The sequence below is a fragment of the Malaya genurostris genome, chromosome 3 (genome assembly GCF_030247185.1).
Source record: "Malaya genurostris strain Urasoe2022 chromosome 3, Malgen_1.1, whole genome shotgun sequence".
NCBI classification, from domain to species: Eukaryota; Metazoa; Arthropoda; class Insecta; order Diptera; family Culicidae; genus Malaya; species Malaya genurostris.
Window position 1 is genome coordinate 107,885,716 of NC_080572.1, and position 19,668 is coordinate 107,905,383.

General features: G+C 36.2%; 1 protein-coding gene across 2 annotated transcripts in view; it reads right to left on the reverse strand.

The window, feature by feature from the left end:
• Window positions 1-19,668, reverse strand: part of LOC131439094 (tyrosine-protein kinase receptor) — a 66,023-nt gene that overhangs the window by 37,240 nt on the left and 9,115 nt on the right. For both annotated transcript variants that reach the window (XM_058609706.1, XM_058609705.1), the window contains exon 2: window positions 6,883-8,376. In XM_058609706.1, coding sequence (XP_058465689.1) covers window positions 6,883-7,614 — 732 coding nt within the window. In that variant the 5' untranslated portion in view covers window positions 7,615-8,376. The remainder of the gene's footprint in view (window positions 1-6,882; window positions 8,377-19,668) is intronic.

Genomic DNA, 19,668 nt, shown 5'->3' on the forward strand with positions numbered 1-19,668 from the left:
GTGGAAGCATCGGGCAACCTGGTATGACGCTTCCAACGCGATATGTCATTAGTCGATCTGACAATTCTGTCGATCTGATGACTGATGACATACCGCGTTGGAAGCGTCATTTTAAGATAATTTTACCATTGAACAATACACATCAAAAGAACGCGCTGAAATTGGTCAGCTTTGCATGCAAAACGAGAGCAACTTTTGGCAAAAATCATCATGTCAGAGGCACATTTCACGTTTAATGGATGCTTTTATAAACAAAATTGTTGGTTCTATGCAACTGAGAACCCTCAATTAATTGAGGAACAGTCTCTTTACGATCAAAAAGTTATAGTTTGGTGTGGTGTTTTTTTTTTCATAGACGCTGATAGAGCAACGTAAAATGTCCATGGTGATCGCTATCGTGCCATGATAAATGATTTTGTGATACCCACTGTTCGTCAAAATGGTTTGAATGGTTACTGGTTTCAACAGTATGGTGCAACATGCCATACGGCTTGACTAACAATCGATTTGTTATGAACATTGTCTTCCGTACGAGTCATATCGCAAAACGATGATTTTGACTGGCCTCGATTTGACGCCACAAGACTTTTTTGTGTTTTTTTAATTCAAGGTATACGCTGATAAGTCATGAAGCATAGCAAAACTCAAAGTCGACATACGACGTGAAATCGCCGCCATATCGACCGATACACTGGTCAAAACGATGGAAAATGCCGAAAAAAGGATACATTTTGTACTCAAGACCAAATGTCACCATTGACGCGATATCATTTTCAAAAAATAGATGTAACATATCTCCTTCAACAAAAAATATTATAATCGAAATGAAAATTAAATTAACAAATCCTTCCTCTATAAATGTCCTACTCTGTACAATAATGGCAAATCCAATCACCTTTCAAACGTCTTCAATTGGCCTTATCACAACCTCAATTATATCAACCCTTTTGAGACGATTTTAGAATGTTATTCAATCAATAAAGCTCGTAGTTACAGAAGGTTAGAGGTTGCATATTCGACACATGCTGGCTAAACACTTGTTATACTTATTATTAGCTGGGAACGGGTATAGCGTTCAGCGATGTCAGATCTACGGAAATCTCCGTAGATCTACGGATTCGAACATTTTCTACGGATATACGGATCCGTAGACAAAATCTACGGAAATTGGATTTTTTCTACGGAAATCTACGGAAATTAAAATTTATCATCAACGGAGAACTACGGAAACTAGTTTTGTCTGGCGGGCAAAAAAATGCTTTTCACCGCGAGAACTTCCGAGAAAAATGCCAATCTACGGAAATGACACTACTACTATCTGACATCGCTGATAGTGTGATGGGTGAGTAGATGCCTTTCACGCAGCCCACCTGGGTTCGATGCTCTGAAAATGAAAGATGAAAGCCAATTCAATCACCTTTTTTCGGGTTTGAAATTTATGTGGTGTCACAACGGCGGCCATGAAATGTTCCTTAAGGAAAATTACGCTTAATCTAAAATGTGATAAACCCTTTAACCATACATTTATACCGACAGTCATCTCATTTGTTTAATCGCTTTATTTTTTAGCTGAAAGTCGAGTTTCAATAAACAAATTGTGATAAAATCGAATTAAACCACTTTGCTTCGGCTCTAAGAAACAGTATTTCAGAAAAAATTGCTTGAGAATTGAGCAATACTGCTGTTTTAGAAACGCGAATGATCCTATTTCCATCCATTTCCTTTGAGCCAGTGGCTCGAACAAAGACAGCAGATCTTACATTAAGCAATGATTTTAGTGTATGAGAAGAGTACTGGAACTAAGTTGAACGGGGGTACCGTTACCCTATATTGACCTTATTATTCGAAACAGAAAGCTCAATCACTCGATTTACAATCAAAGGATTGCATGTTATGAATACATTGAATGAATAGAAGAGCCGACATGAATATAGCATAGTTATCATATATCTGTGAAAAGGTTTAGAATATGTTGAACATTTCACTCTAATATCGTTTGAATAAAAATTTCAAATCTGTTTTAATATTCACAATTGAACTGATACAATTATGATGTTCCTCGAATTGAAACCACTAATATGCATACTTGACTGCACAGATGATTAACCGAAGTATTGACCTATAATAATTTATTGCAAAGAGTTTCTATTGAAATTTATAAAGTAGACTTGACATAATTATTAAATCACATTCGGTTTTCCCTGCGGAACAAGACGAGACTCAATGAAAATATCCTTACATATCACGCCACCCGTAGCAAACTAGCGACCCATGCTTAATCCCGCAGCGGCAGTTGGCCGAAAATAACTTTGAATGCAAAAACCGGATAAATACATTTGTTTTGGAAGAACCGGTTAAGTTTTTGTCCGGTTTTTGCATTCAAAGTATTTTTGTCCGGTTCTTGCAATAAAAATGTTTTTAAACGGCTTTTGCATTTCAAAGTCCGTGTCCGACTTTTGCGCTCAATGTTTTTATCCGGTTTTTGCATTCAAAAATACTTAAACGGGTTTTCCGAACTAAGTTGCACTTATCCGACTTTTGCTTTCAGTAATTCAGTTCAAGTAATAACAATAAAACTAAATGAAAGGTCACAATCTGCCAGTGGACACTAAATCGTCACTTGTTTCCGCCTGAGACGTCAAAACGGACAAAACGATTCGGCGTTATCGTTAGCAAATGATACTTTGGTAGAGTAAATATTAAGTCTACTTAGCGGATCAAATTGAACTGTTAAGGTGAAATATATAATGCATATCATATAATGCGCGCAAAATTTTATCCGCTTCAGTTGAACGAACCGTCGCACAAAGCATACCAAGAAAAACGGACACATAGAAACAAGAACTTTTTTCAATGATTGAGCGCAGTGGGTTTATCTCTCGTTATATTGGCTTGTAAAAAAGACTGGACGTAATGGATTTTTGAATCCTTAACACTTTGAATATATGCTAATTCAATCGTTATTGTTAGTGATTACTCTTACACTAGAGCTATAAATCATGAGTAATTATGAATGTCTAACATGAGGCTATATGTATATGTATTGACCAACTTGCTAACCATGTATATGCCTGAGTTTAGTAGCAAGCATGGATTCTCCTTCAAAAGAACGATTGAAGACGAGATAACCATCAAGTATTTTCGATATCTTTGCCAGTCGTTCACCAGGCCCTTCCCGCCGCTGAGATGGAATTTACGTAAAAGTATTTACTTGACTCGCATGATAGAGCGCGGTCGAATGCCAATATATTCCATTCTAATTGATTTCATTATCTTCTTCGAATAAGTAGAAAGTATTATTTCTGTTGTGTCAATAGGATCGTAGCACTAGTCATGTAATCAAAGCTATGCTATGAGTCGGCTGCGAAGTTTGTTAAAACAGAAGGCCAAATTTCTCAAAAGGAATGTAATTCCAAGACTTCCACACCCAGACATTGAGCTCAACAGAATTGGACATTATTAGCATTATAAATGACAGTTACTTAGAAAATAAACGATTTCTTACAATACCCATTTTATTGTATTCAACTCGTTTTTATTTCAACACAAAACCCAATGCTGCATAAATTCGCGTCATTATTTTATATGTAATTTTTGCTCACGATATAATGCCACCATGCCCACCGTGCATTTCTCACACCACCTCAATACGAAACAGCAGCGCGCAAACAATAAAAAAAATGCTGAAAAGTTTATGTAAACTTTTTCAAATTTCGGTTGTTTTAGCTAATATTTTATAATTTTGAGTTGCATTTTCAGATTCTTTGTGAAATTCCGCTACAAACACTACTTTTCAGTTCTAAAATCATCCCCGTGGAACGGAACAGTAACCGTTTATACATTTCAAAAACCAATTACGGCTCGGCAAAGCAAAATTTCAAAATTATAAGAATACTTAGTTATGATAAATTTGATTTCGAAAACTTAAGCTTTTTTCGTTTTTCGAAAATCGGTCTAGTTTTTGAATGATTGATCAAAAACGCGATTTTCGCATTCCGCTACATTCCACCTTAAGTTGGCATTTAGCATTTCAATTTGAACTACTCTGCACTACCGAATTGAAGGCGGAACGTAACAAGAAGAAAACTGTTATGCGCACTTTACTCAAAATTGTGATAACTCTCCGAGCTCCTGAATGGAAATAATACTATTGATTTTGAGTCTTCTATCCAGTGAAATTTTCGGCGAAATCTTGCATGATAACAAATGCTCAGTTATGTGAAGTATTTGTTTTGCTTTGAAGTCACAAAGTCACTAAGGTAAGATTTTTTGGCGTACACGGCGAGAATCGCACAGCGATCGTCCCATTTTTAAGTTAATTTCCTCTATGCCATTTTCTACCAAATTTCTTCAAGATATCATAAAACGTTAATAATAAACCATGCCGTCATGTCTTTTTTTATGTAATTTTTTATGCGGTTTTTTACGCGACTTCTTTACGTGGATTTCCAAAGTTACGCGGATTCCAGAAGCTACGCGGTTTTCTTGTTTTGATCTGGTGTTATTTTTTTTTAATCGACTCTCTGACTAAGAAAATTTTCGATTTGAAAAAAAAAATTTTTTTTCTTGAAAACACCACTTTTCATGCATTTCTAAGACATTAGGAATAAAAAAAAATCGACTTCGGAAATCTCAAAACTGTTTTGAATTCCAAAGTCGATTTTTTTCAAAATTTTATTTTGAAATTATACCAGATCTGGACGTTTCAAATTTGTCATAGAAAAACATTTTTTTCAGTGGTTTGTGTGTTACTTGTACCATCATATCGTCGGAACTAGAAGTAACAGGGATTTGATCTCCAAATCATTCAATCGATTTATAATTCCGATACTCTCGGAACCGGAAACGAGAACTGGGAAGTTAAGAAAACATGAACAATATAAGAATTTTATGACAGGATGAAAAAATTTTATTCGTTTTTACGTCACAATGTATACAAAAATACTCGCAAAATTATTTTTTTTTTCATATCGCTCTGTAATTTCTGAAACCGAAATCGAATCAAGATAAAATAGCATTCTATGGGGTATGGTAAAAAATTGAGGTTCATACCAGAACTCAGCTCCGATATTCATGTCCGGAATCCAAATTTTGAATTTCCACGATTACGTGGAAAACAAATTATTACTGCGTCTCGAATATGGATTTTCTGTCCGAGGTTTTACAGATATATTTCTATTCTTCTTTTTATTACATATTAAAACTGAATTTCCTAAAACTAAAGGCAGGGGGGGGGGGAAAGATTAGGACCACAAACGGATAAAAAAGAAAAACACATTTTTTTACGAATTTTTGTTAGGGCTACAGCTCAAAAAAATAAATTCAAATGTTTTGCATAATACAAAGCATCATTCGAACAACATTTTGTAATTTTTTTGTGTATAAGTATTGAGAAGTAGGTCGGTGAAGTAGTATTTTAAAGGACGCGTTTCAAAAATTATGATTCACTGAATCTTATGTCGTTTTCGTTTTTAAATTGCACTACACTGGTGTAGCGAAAACTGCACTGAAACCGTTCGTTTTTACCAATTGCACTACACCAGTGCTACACTTTTTCTGCACCGATACCACTGGTGTAGCACTCATCAAAAGTCTGTGCAATGGAATCGTGTATTGTAGTCAATGGTTACTGTTTATGTTTTCGTCATTTTTGTTCGTTTATTCATGCCTCAGTGTAGCACTGCACCGGTGTAGTGCAAATTAAAAACGAAAACGCCATTAGTGTAAAATTATCAGAAGTCAAAAAAATCCAAGTAACATAGTTAGAGTAGATGTTTTTCTTTTTTTTTAATTTTCGGTAGGTGTTTAAAGTCAAAACTGGGATTTTCCACGAAAAAATCTGCCATTTTGTAGCTGTAAAACCTCCCCAAAGTAACAAAAATCGAAAAGGAAAACGTTGGGGTTTAAGATTTTATATGTAGAAAGTGAGTGCAAAATTTGGAAATAATTTTTAAATGACGATGGACTTTTGAAGCGCTCTTTCGAGAAAACCGCGTTTGAAGTTTATTGTCTATGAAATCGAAGGAGTGATTTATTTTTTCTAGGGGACGCATGGGGTCTATACACATTCGAAAAATTATATTTTATCTTTACTTTTTGTTATAATACAACATTTCAAGAATGTTTTATCAAGTTTTCAAGTTAACCAAAGCAGAAATCTTGGACCTGTGCACCGAGCCCTTGCCTCTTTGTTTATGCAGAACCGTCAGGTCGAAATAGCAGTTCAACATAAACTGCTACGCACTGATGAATCTAAGACGAAACGTAAAATTAATAAAAATGGGTATATGCACCACAACAGTTTGAAGTTAAAAAATTTTTTCTCCTCTAATTTTTTCTCCTCTAAATTACCATTTCAAGATTGTTTTGTCAAGTTTTTAAATCAATCGATACAGAAATCTTCGGCCTGTGCGCCGAGCTCTCACGTCATCGCAGTATGAGATAAGCAAAGATAAAGGTCCATAACTTGCTGAGTTTTGTTCCGATAGACTTGAAAATTTCACAGAATACTCTTGAAATGTTTTACTATAAGAAAATACAATGAAAAAACAAATGATTTTTCAAAAGTCACCCCTTAAGAAGAATTGTGAGTTATTAAAGCATTCATGCGCTTCCATGATATGATATTTTTTCGTGCTTACTGGTTACGTTATTGGAACGCTCCTTTAGTTTAACGACTTGAAATTTGTTTGATGGCAACGAGAAATTTAATTATCATGTTCATAGTCTTATTACTCAAATTTTAGTTTAATACAGCATTAAATTTAGCAAATTCCAATAAATTGACAATCCCGTGGACTGTTAACTGTCATATTTGAGGGAAATGAATCAAACCGAACATATTTCGTAATCTACATTGTGTAGAATCGATTAATTACTCACCTCATTGTTGAACTTCTCCCGGATGGTTCGAAGTGGATCGTCACCTTGCCGGTTATCGTACGGTCGGCCTCGTCGTTGTCCACCCCATCCGGGCGACTGTACCGGCATACCGACATTCCCGCTACTGAGAAAGTGCTGACGCGAGTGACTGCTGTCGTTTCCCCGTTCGATTCCGTTCTCGTTGGCAGCAGCTGCAGCCATTTTCTGCTGGTTGAATTTTCTCAACTCCGACATCCCGGACACCGGTTTCCTCCGGCGCAACGGATTGAAGGGCAAATTTCGTCGATCGTTGTGTCCCTCTTCACCGCCGGAACCCTGTGGAGTGGCCGGTGTCGGAAAGTACGGATTGATGCTGCGACTCCGTTGGATCATATCCTGAGCCCCATTCCGAGGTCCCGATTCAGATGTGATATCATTTATGCTGGGTGGCGGAGGTACTCCGTCACTTTCTTCGATACCTGCGATGGCGATCTGATTACTGGCACTACTACTGTGCGCTGGATGCTGATGGTGCTCCATTTCCGACGGATGACTGGTCGTAGGGACCTGCAGGACATTTATCACACCCGTCGAGTTGTGTGATATTCCAAATGTGGCGTTACCAAGAGGGCGCTGGCCAATCGTCTGATCTAGTAGGCAGAGCAATGCCAGAACTAACAGTTCCAGCGTTAGCAGCCTTCTAGGATCAATTGTTGCTAGCGAGCTTAATCCGTAAGTCGTAGTTTTTGGCATTTTGTAATGGAACTTTTTGATGCTTTTATTTTTCTAGTTATTTTCTCTTCCTACACTACTCTCCACTGCTGAATCTGCAACTGTATTGGTATACGGTTGCATTTGTGTTGAAGCGATAAGATAGCCGGAGTACGAGAGGGAAATTTGGTAGGTAATCTTGGAGAGACAGCCAAAGCTGGGTGGTGAATGCTGTGTGTAGCTCACAGGAAAATCCTTGCGTTCCAACCCACAGACTGCCTGCTCTCTTTTTTCGATGGTTACTTTTTTCTACGATTGCTGTTACTCCCGAAGCTATTGGCACTGCTGTATGCTAAAAAATGTTCAGCTTCAAAATTACTCTATTTTTACGTACAGATACTGGTCTCTAATAGATTTCCACTGAGACTTATCCGATCGACACTTTACGTTTATTTTGCACTTCATTTTCAACACACCCAACAATTTATAGCTTTTACTTCTGCCCGATTTCTCGGTGAGGTGGTTTTGTCTTAAACATCAATACCATACTTCTTCTATTTCTTGTCGCCATCACTCAATGCCGTTTGGGAGGACTTATCAGCAATCACCTCATCACAGCTTAGCAAAACGATAATGCGTAACACCATTTCTAGACCTGGTCGATGCTTTTCGGGTTTTGTTTCACTGCTCAGAGCACACACTTTATTTTTTTCTTCGCATTTGCATCACTTTTGGGTTGTTATCCTTTTTCCAAAAAAGCTTCCATTTTTTGTCTACTTTCTTTACATCACTTCATCCATTCCCCTAGAAATCACGAAATAATCCGTATTTTGCTCATGTTTCTTCCGAAAAACGATCATCCGCTGGTTTGGGCACTGAATCGAACCGAAAAAAAAATTTACGCTACCGTAAACCCGCAAGTCGACGCCCCGACCGAGTTTTTTCTTCGGCTCACCAAAAAGGCAGGCAGCCATGCAAGAACGCAAAAGTCTCCACGTTCGAGCCTAGTTTTGTCGTAAGCAAAAGAGCATAGTTCATACGTTTTCACAACCGTTCCCAACGTTATTACGATCCATTTCTGTTCACAATTCTTTCGCGGTTCCACGGCGGCACAAACTTTGTTTCAAATGGCGATTTAAACCCGTCCAACTTGCAGCAGCAAATTTTTTTTCGCCTTTTTCCCAAAACGGGATCACTTTTCACTTTTCACACACGCGATGCTCTGAATGCTGCTGTTGGTTTGACTGGTTGCTGCTCCTGTGAGCGAGATTTTCTCTCGCGAAAATCTGTAACCAATGCCAGGATGGGATGCTGTGAATTTACTGCCAGTCAATTTCGGTTGTTTGTTTCTCGGTTCGTCTCATTCTCTGTCTCATAAGCGCACTTTCGCTCGCATTTTCCTTCGAATGTTCAGTGAATTGACAAGGATGTTTTGGGAAATTCGACTACCTAACCCCTCCTCCCACTACCCATTCATATGTCATCCACCGCTCGACATTATCTGCTAGTCAAGGATGCTGTAGTTCACGTACGCCCATTGTCCTTAGACGCCGCTAGGTACGGTGAGTCTCCATGATTGAAGATCGCTCACCGATTGTGGGTAGCGATTTAATGTCAAATACCATTCGTATTGATGAGTGGGAAAGTTTGAGTTTGAAAAGAAAATGAAACGTGAGCGGAGTTGTGGCCTTTGGCTAGATTGACGGTTGGAAATTTGGTTTCAATACATCCAAATGCGTTAGCTATATATATGTACGCAAAACAGTTCCCGTTAAATTGAAGCTATATCAGCATTCTTAGCTCGATTCCTGTATAAGAACGAATTGAACGACCAGTATGATGAAAATCTCATTCAAAGTTGTGGAAACAGGTTTTAAAATTATTTCATTTAAATGTCATGTTCAATATAACGTGCTGTTGATTTAGCGCTAACTCAAAGTAGGTATATCTGATTATTCAGTTCAAAGTTTAGATAAAATCATTATCAGCAACCACTGGTGCAGGGAGCGAAGCAACAGTTGCCACAGCATATAAAATCTAGAAAGTAATCCAACAACAAATCCTGTTCAATTTTTTACGTTTGTTCTCGAAAAATAAATCGTTTGGATTTAGCATAAAATGCCACCAAACAACTATTCGAATTGAGAAATTCGTACACATTTCCAAAAAAAATTATACTTATGTCCCCGGCGAACAAACTGAAGTTGAAAACCGTTATTAAATGAAAATATTAAATAAGATTTCAAAAGACGTAATCAAAAACATGCTATATTGATGTGATATATTATTAATGTAACATCAATCCCAAGTAAAGGGTGAGTTTTATTGAACTTTTAAAGTAGCTTCAAGAGTTCATATTCCTTAGAAATGACACGTTATATTTTAAAAAATAAACAGCAGTATTACACAATTTCGAACTATTTTTTCTGTGGTATTGCTTCTTAGAGTCGAAGCAAAGATATTGTATTCCAATTTTTCACAATTCGTTAATTGAATAATTGATATAATCAAGGATGGCTTTTATCGTATCAAAGAACGTTCACTCGCAAATCTTCCCCGATTGAATCAGTGCCATCAAAGAGAAACGGAAAACATCGCAACAACAACAAAAACCGGCATGGTACATTTAACATAGAATAGACACCAGTGCGAGAGCGAATTTCGCTCGGTGAACCGTCTGAGAATCAACGGCTAGCACGCTGCTGTGGGGATTCTCTCTGAAGCAACAAACGGTCGCTTATGTTCGTTTCGCGATCCGATTCTGTATGGGCAGTGGATAATTGCGATAGAATCATTTTACTATTGCCGCTTATTCTAACTATGTGCATATAACCTTTGTACAATTTGTGTCTATGAAAATGTATGTGAATGCTCCACACAAGGGTTTTTAAATATTGCAACCTAGTATGAGAATCATCAAGTCGAATCATCGATTCTATTTTCTGCGATAATTGTCAACTTGCGATTCTCTCTTGGTAAATTCCACACAGCGGCGATCATTATCAGACTGAAATTTTTTTTAAGGGCCATGAAATACTCAGAGTATGAAGTGGAGCGAAGAAATGTAGAAAAATTCTCTCGAGTTTCATGCATTGAGAGACTCGAATTCTTGTAGCATCTTCTACCGGATTGAAAATATTGTATACAATATAGATAAAAATCGAGCAGGTTCTGTCAAATTTTCAGCAATCACCAACACTGGATATAATATCGCACCAAAATATCCATGTTTTCATCCTAAACCCACAACGCTTCAGGCTGAAATTCGCGGTAAGTATGCCTTAAATTCGGAACACGATTCTTGGAATTTGGTGCAAAGACTGCCCCAGAAAGTTTGGACACTGCCAATTTGCAGTCAGATTTATTGGAAATAGAGATGAGTTCAGTACGCTTTCAAAAGATGGCTCTGTATGTTATGAATATTGAATAGTAACAGCTCAAGTCAATAGTTTCAAGAGAATAGACATGTCATTAATATCAAGTTCATATTGCTTCGAGTTTTTTTAAAACCTTGTTTTTCACTATGTTCATTATGAGAAATTTTCTGTTAACTGAGCAGCATTTGCGGAAAGTGTCAATTTTCTGTTATACGTGCCACTGAAGCGCATCAAATACATGGTGGTGATAATGCTCCAACTGATAAATCATGTAGAGAATGGTTTCGACATTTCAATAATAAAGATTTCGCTCTGGACAACCAATAAAACAGCTGGAGGCATTACTCGAGGAAGATCCGAGTGCAACGCAAGAATAGCACGCAGAACCATTGGAAGTGACTCAACAAGCAGTTTCTGTACGATTCAAATCCATGGGAAGTATTCAAAAGCAAGGCAGTTGAGTGCCTTATGAACTAAAATCGAGAGTCATTGAAAGTGTGTTGTGTACTGTGAGCTACTACAACCAGGCGATACTATAACGGACGATCGGTTTAGGCTGCAATTGATACATTTGAGTCGTACGTTACGAGAAGAACGGCCGGAATACAAGCAAAGACGATCTGGCAGGTTTACTTCTTTGGCAGAAATCAAAAATTGACTTCAAACGCCCCAAAAGACGAGACATTTTTTCGAGATGGAGTTTGAAAATTGTCTGAGATGTGGATAAAAGTAGTAACTAGCAATGGACGATACTTTGATTAGTCTTTGAATTATTTTTATTTTGAAATAAAGGCATTTTCAACCCCAAATAAAAAAAACGGATCGAATTAATTTGAACTCCCAATAGAATCTGTCATTCCTTTCTGGTTGCGTATCGTTGTTTACATTTTTCTTTCATCACTTGTATAGCCGTTTATTAGTTTCCATTAGTTTGTTTCCAAACTTTCAGCAGAACAACATAACAATATTGTGCACAAATAGTGCACAGAATTCGGACTGGCACTGAGAAGGATAGCAAAAACAGAAGGTGGTAAGTGAGTAATTCGAGCGAAAAGCGATCTGGAAGTTCGGTGAAGATAACATTCTCGAGGATAAATCGAAAATGAATCGTAAAATAGGCCCTGTGATAAAAAAAACTATAACTAAATCTATAACAAGCAAAAGCAGCTGAAAAAGCAAAGTCTTGGCATTACATTCCTTTCGTGGAATTTGGCCTTTCTGTTTCAACAGACTTCGCAGCCGATTCTTAGTGTACAGAATCATTGCATGGCTAGTACTATGGATCCTACTGACACTAAGCATCCTTCCAGGTCGGGGCTCGAACATACGACAGCTGGCTTGTAAGACCAGCGTCCTATGCATTGAACCGCCAACCCGGGACAAAGCAGCTGAAGTGTATTCCGAAAAAGAAGCAGCAATTAGTCTCAAGCTCCGAAACTTGTGCGATGTAATACTAGCAGAGAATTCAAACCATATAATGACGAACGATTTCGATTACAAATACATACCGAGGCCACAATATTATACGGTGCCAGAAGGGCAAGTATTAAACCAATCCGAGACTTTTCAATTCAAAAAATTGATTAATAAATCTATAGTCTGGCAAGCTATTTGTGACTGCGGAAAAAATTCGTTACTCATTATCACCACTGCTTCGATGAACAACGAAATATACATTTATGAATGCTTACAACAGCCTGTTTTTATACGCCTAGTGGTGTAATGACGCCTTTCTGAAAAAAAACTCATGTTTTCATAAATATTAGTAAGGGATTCACACTTTTCTTTGAAATAAAATAATAATAAAGTTTGTTTGGACCTTAACTAGCATAACCTACTCAATTTATAAACAGTTTTGAGTCAAGTTTAGAGGAATTATCGTTTTTTTGCATTGTTGCTCTAAATAACGGTTAGAATTTTTGAACACACTTTACCCTGTTGTTATGGAACCAGAAGTAGGATCCGAACAATAGTTAATAACAGTCTGTGAGACCGCAAAACCGTTCATACCAATCGAAGCTTGAGAAAAAAGATTCGGCCATATCTGAGAAAATGCGGATTGTTTTGTTGTTGAGGTTTTGATCACTATTTACGGTACATCTGGAACCAGCAACTAATTTAAATAAAAATTCCGATTTTTGCATAATTTATTTATTTCCTGATAGTACACAAATTCTTGAAACGACTCTTAGACCGAAGAATCCAAGAATGATTTTCAAACTTAAGGTTTTTTTAGTTTTGGCATTGGAGCAATTATACTAGCAATTGAGTACCAGGTTACTTCAATTAACCGGTTGCAGTCACAGATGATCAATCAGTACCTCTCTGGTCTAATTGGTTCTCCACAACAAATGAAAAAAATCTCAAATTAGTGATCTAATCCAAAGTTTTTATAATTATTTACATAAATATGAATACGTACTAAAAAAATACAATGGAGACACTATTACCCTAGAACTTTGTTAATAAACACTTCTCCTGATTTTTTATTTACCGAAATAAACAACAAACTTTTTCGCCATTGAAAATAATACAACAACAAATTCGAAATAAAATTAAATTGCCATTTAGATCTTTTTCGAAGATAATTTTTAGCATTCCGAGTATTACATAATAATGTATTAACAACAAAATATTTTATTTTAAAACTAATTTTCAAAATATAAAATTTGTTGACGAAGCTACTGAGCATGCTTCGAAAATTGAAGCATTTGCTCCATACGTGTTGAGCATTTGCTCACATACTTCAACTCTATTCATACGAAATCAGATCTTTGAAAAACAAATTCGCAAATCGAGAAACCAACTGTAAAAGCAAAGTCTTTATTCATACCAACATGAGTGAATGCTTAGATCGACTGCTCGACTGCTCGAAATCAGCCAAACAAAGCAAATGCTAGTTTTTATTCAAACGGCTTAAATTTTTCAAGCTAGAATTTGTATAAATTGTTTCATGCCATTTCTGAAAAATTATTTAAGTTCCATTCAGTCAGTTTGTCGTTGATAAAAAAAATAACTATGAATTCCATCGTTGAGCGTAATTTTAAAACCGAAAAATGGAATTTCGATTAGGATAAAGCTTTATTATTGATGCCTCATTAAATTGTTCATATTTCAAACAAGGATTATGGCTAATATAAAAATCTATCTAAACTTGCGAGTTCAATCCAATATGTTCCTTATAATACTTTTATCTATTTCAATTTTGACACCAAACCTACAAACACATCTGAATTGAAAGATGCTTTCGTCGATGGATTTCGCAACCCATTTTTTCGAAACAACACCGAAAGCCGTCCTTCTTGTACTGAGGGGTTGCAAAATATCACACACATACCAGGACGCACTCTGTTATCAGTTACGAATGTTTGCTTTCACGTAAGTGCTGAAACGTAAATTCCAGCATCCTTCGATGCTTCTTTCAATTCGCTCACTACGGTCAGATAAATTTATTTCTCCCACAGGAAGAGAGAGAGCGAGAGCGAGAAAAGGATAAGAGAGAATAAAATCATCCTTGCTCTCGTGTTTTGCATCTCAAAGTAATTTTTACCTATCAATGGCTCTTCAATTTGAGAAGCCGTTTGTGAACCGTTGCGGATGCTGTGTGTTTTTCATTCAACTTTCCGATACAAACTTTATTCGGCCGATGACGGCGATTGCTGTCAATAAGTGCATGGGATGTTTGCAAATAATTCCGAAAGCAGTTCTGTGCTACTACTACCAGTTTATATGATTAGAAAAAGTGCAACTAGATACAGAAGATTGGACAGCCTAGCGAATGTGACATTGGAGAGGGGCTGCTACGTCCAGAAATAACAATATTTGTATTCCAAGAGAGGTCAGCTCTAGACTCATGCTACACGGAAATTGTGCGAAACACAATTTACTTGAAAGCTGATCGTTAAGTAGAAACAACACTTACACACTTAGGCAAATGCGTGCGAATGGAACTCGTCAATTGGCGTTGACAGTCGTTTCAAGGCGTGATTGTTTTTCATAATCCGATTATAGAGGGCTCACAAGGAGGAATGCCATGAACTAGAAATGCCAGATATTTTCATAGAAAATCTGTACTGCACTGTATAAAAAAATCTATATTTATTCGAAACCATTAATAACATGAAATTTATATAATCAAATGATGTTAAAAGATGTTATTCAAACAGATTTTGGACTTTATAAGAATATACAAGGACGAAATTTAATATAATTGTTTCTGTTTTCAACAGTAATTTAATTTCAATTACATATACTTTACTACACGGAATGAAATTCGTTACCATTGTCATGATTAAAAATCATGAAACCGATCATTAGATCTTTTCATTTAAATATTTAAAGCGTTGTTCTTCAAAAACGCTATATTTTAAGCTTGGAATGACTCAAAACCTCAAGTCAGATCATACAATTCTCAGTCTGAGAATAAAAGTTCGTGAGCTTCCTTGAATATCAGGTTAAACTAGTTTCAAATTATAATATAAATGAATTTCAGTGTTGATTAAATAACTTTTGCAGATCTTTTCAGTCGGTGGCCGAACAAACCCTCTTCAACTTTGACTACAGTTATTTGAAATGGGATGTTCCTTCCTTTTCCTATTTCTGTATAATATTATACTGAAATAAAAAAAAATTAAAATTTTCATTTCAGCGTCATACCTCATTTTGTGTTGCTCCGTTTCGCAAACAACACTAGCACTCGTTAAAAAAATAAATTCAAATGTCATTCGAACAACATTTTGTAATTTTTTTGTAAAAAAATATGGAGAAATGAATCGGTGAAGTATTTTCGAGAGCGTGCAAAATTATCAGAAGACAACAAATCCAAGTAACATAGATGTAGTAGATATTTCTCGAGACTCCTACGTTTTACTTTTCTCATATGGAAAGGTTTTTATTTAATATATTTTTAAATTTTTAAATTTTTGGTACTTGTTTAAAGTAAAATCTGTGTTTTTCCAAGAAAAATTGCTCTATTTTGTAGCTTTAAAACCCCTCAAAGTAACAAAACACGAAAAGGGAAACGGTGAAGTTGGGTTTTTATTTGCAGGAAGTGTGTGCAAAATTTCAAAATAATTGTTGAAGTAGAAATAAATGACGATGGACAAGGACTTTCAAAACGTGCTAGTGACAGTTGAATATATTGGATTATTTATTGCTTCAATGGAAATTTTGAATTTTACAAGAAGTTCAGTACAAATGTGACTTTGATCAGTTAAAACCAGGTCAACTGTAGAAGGGTTTCTCATGGAAGAGAAACACGTTATACTGTTTGGATATAAAACTGAAAATAACCAGCAGGGAGTTGATTATTACGTCCCGGGTTGGCGGTTCAATGCATAGGACGCTGGTCTTACAAGCCAGTTGTCGTATGTTCGAGCCCCGACCTGGAAGGATTCTTAGTGTCAGTAGGATCCATAGTACTAGCCATGCAATGATTCTGTACGCTAAGAATCGGCTGCGAAGTCTGTTGAAACAGAAAGGCCAAATTCCACGAAAGGAATGTAATGCCAGACTTTGCTTTGAGTTGATTGTGAAGAATTATCCCATTCCGGTAATTTTGTCCACAATTCCACTGAATATGCTTTGCATTTCAATTCCCTATTACGAAAAATTTGGGTCGATATCTTGTGAGTTTTAGCAAATTGCCTTTTATGGAATTTATTCGTGCACCAGCGCATTGGAATGGCAAATATGCTCTAGCGATAAAATAGATTCCATGAATGGTATCGATGCCGAAGCTTCCAATAACTTTAGTACTAAAAATTCGATATTTGATTTGCCGTTGGACAACAATAGCAACTCCATCGCCCTTTCAAGTTAACCTGACAAATCTATGAACCACATAATGTGGGTTACTTTTCAACTTGACGTTTGGTTTAAGAAATGTTTCTGTCACAACACAATAGTAATATGAATTTTGTGAACTTAGAGAAAATTATGAAATATATCTTCAATCGCTTTTAAAGATCGAACGTTCCCATTTAAAATATTGAAATCATTATTTAACATAATTGTTAGATTTTAAATTCATTATAATATTATTTCCAAATTTCCATCAAACTTAAAATACTTCGGAAAGTGATAAAGTCGAATGATCATTCGAAAATCCGGATTTTGTAGGTAAATAATTTCATTATCCGTTATTTTGCCTAAATTTGACATCGTTAAAACAAGTGAATGGCTTTGAAAAATTGAATGTAGGAAATTGTGTCTATCACGCCAGTGTAACTAACATTAAATGAAGAAGATGATGTGGCAAATTTTCGAAGTTGTAGGCTTACCTGTTGTTATTCGCTTACATACAAGAGACAAAAGCATTAGAAGACTTAGGCTTGATAGTAGATTGCAGTTGCTGATTTTCAGGTTTATTTCTCAAATTTAAAGTCGTTGAATTCGCTCGTTATTGTCTAAGTGAAAGAGCGTTTTAATTTTTCACCTGAAAAGACATTCCAAATGGTATGATTTCCATCATAATTAGAACATGAAAAATCAACACAAATCAACCATCGTATGTCCATGTGACAATTGTTTGTACCATGACCGAAGTCTTGGTAACGACGACATTGAAAAGTTCTCAATATAATGTGTCCAACAAGTTTTAACGTGGAGCACAAAACCTATTTTTGCTCAAGTTTTCAAATTGTTTACTTCACCTCGGTTGAAGTGTATTAGATAAAGTTCTTGGGAAAACCAGAGCAGAGCAAAGGGAGTCCTTCCGTTTCATTTTTTTAAACCTTAGACTTGTTACCTTTCCGGGTGGACAGTTTTCACGTAGGATTATGTCTTTCTTAATTATGCTAACCTAGGTGCATTTTCAAAATTTCACAACACAGAAGTATTACGAAATTACTTCAGATTTGATTTCTTACTAACTTTTTCCTTGTTTGAATATTTTCGCTAATTCTTTCACGAAACGAATGCCAAAAAAGGTGTAAAATTTTTGTTAACACTACGTTTATTAAGAAAACATTGTATAAAAAGTGATAAAACAGGTCCAAAAATAAAAATCAACCGAATCTATAAATAGACCCTGTTGAACGTTTGCTAGCTTCAGTCTATGATAATTCATGATCGAGTGCGCAGCCTTCGCAGGCAGGCCAAGACAGTGGGTCTACACCGCGCATTAAACAACTGGTGCTTCAGTCAATGGCGAATATGAGGCTCCGTTCCTCAAGACTAAACGCACTACAACAACAACTAGTTTTTATGTGAGCATAGCTGCTGTTGGACATTCGCAGTGTGAGTTTCGCTTCAAACAAGAGTGATTGCAGAGCTTCTGGTCGGTTGCATGGGAGAAAAAGAAAACGAAAAGTGGACAACGACGGGGAACATTATACAAAATCAGCCATTCAAATGGCTCTAAATGATATCTAAATAACTGTTAAGATTGCTTTCTTTGCAAATCGACGGTAAAAATCATCAGTTTAGTGCAAATCTAGAATAATTAGATTAGCTTTGAGAACTTTTTGCAGTGCGAAATTCGTTCAAGAAAAACGTTCCGAAAATTGTTTTACTCTTTTTTTTATAGTTTCTTTAAATGAAATATGATGATGATGGTCCCACCTCATACCCCTACAGAGGTGTAAGCAGTACGAGTTATCTAAATGATAATTAATATTTTTGCACATATCTTAACCAGTAAACAAAAGAAAACGATTCTTCAAAAGAACGACTGACAACAAAATAACATTCAAATATTTCGGATTTACTATCTAGGGTTAATCAAGAAAATTTCCAACCGGGAAGATCCTTGATCACATCAGGAATCGAACCCGATATCTTTACCAGTATCAGACAGTAATTCACTTGACCCTTCCCACCGGACCAGTTCATCGCTACACACATCATCTACGATGGAGTAACGAGACTGCGGATGAGCAGTGCCAGGCCCAATTCCATCAATAACTGTCGATCCCAATTAGTTTACCGAATCTATTCTTTAAATTATTAATTAAACCTTGCGATCAAGGTCAAGAGCAAACTTAACACACTGAATGCTAAGGCTCTTCGGCCAATCCTGTTCGCTTTCCAAATAGTCAATACCTGCTTCGCGCGCGTGGCTCAAACGTTTGTAGACTGCTCATTATTTTTAACTCTCAAACAAACTAAAAATCCATCATCATCATACCGAACATAGTGACTTAATATGTCTCACAATAATATATATTAACAAAAAAAATACAATCTTCGTAATACGTAAAAAAATAAAAAATCTAAAAAATTTGAACTAGCTGAATAAACATTCGCTTGCAAAGCGGACTTTATGTGTGAAATACACAACTTTTTGAACTCCACCAATGTCGCCGCGCGTTTGATTTCTCTTGGCATCGAATTGAAAAAACTTATTCCCTTGTACAATAACGAGTTTTGCTATCTGGCTCACAAAAAGCTTGGTGTTCTAGCATCAGATGCGTTTCTTGTATTGTACCTATGCAAATCAGTTCCTCTTTCAATTCGATCACACAAATATCGAGGCAGCATGCCATTTAATATCTTGAAAATAAATACCATGGTTAAGTAGTAAACTCTCTGTTTCACTGAAAGCCATTGTAATGCGTTCAGTAGAAAATCTGAGGAGGTATATCTACTACATTTTAGAATTAATCGCATGATTTTATTTTGCAGTCGCTGTAATCTCAAGATTTGTGTGTTATTAGCAAGAAATAAAATGGATGGGCAAAAGTCAATGTGTGGTGAAACGACTGTTTTATACAAAAGA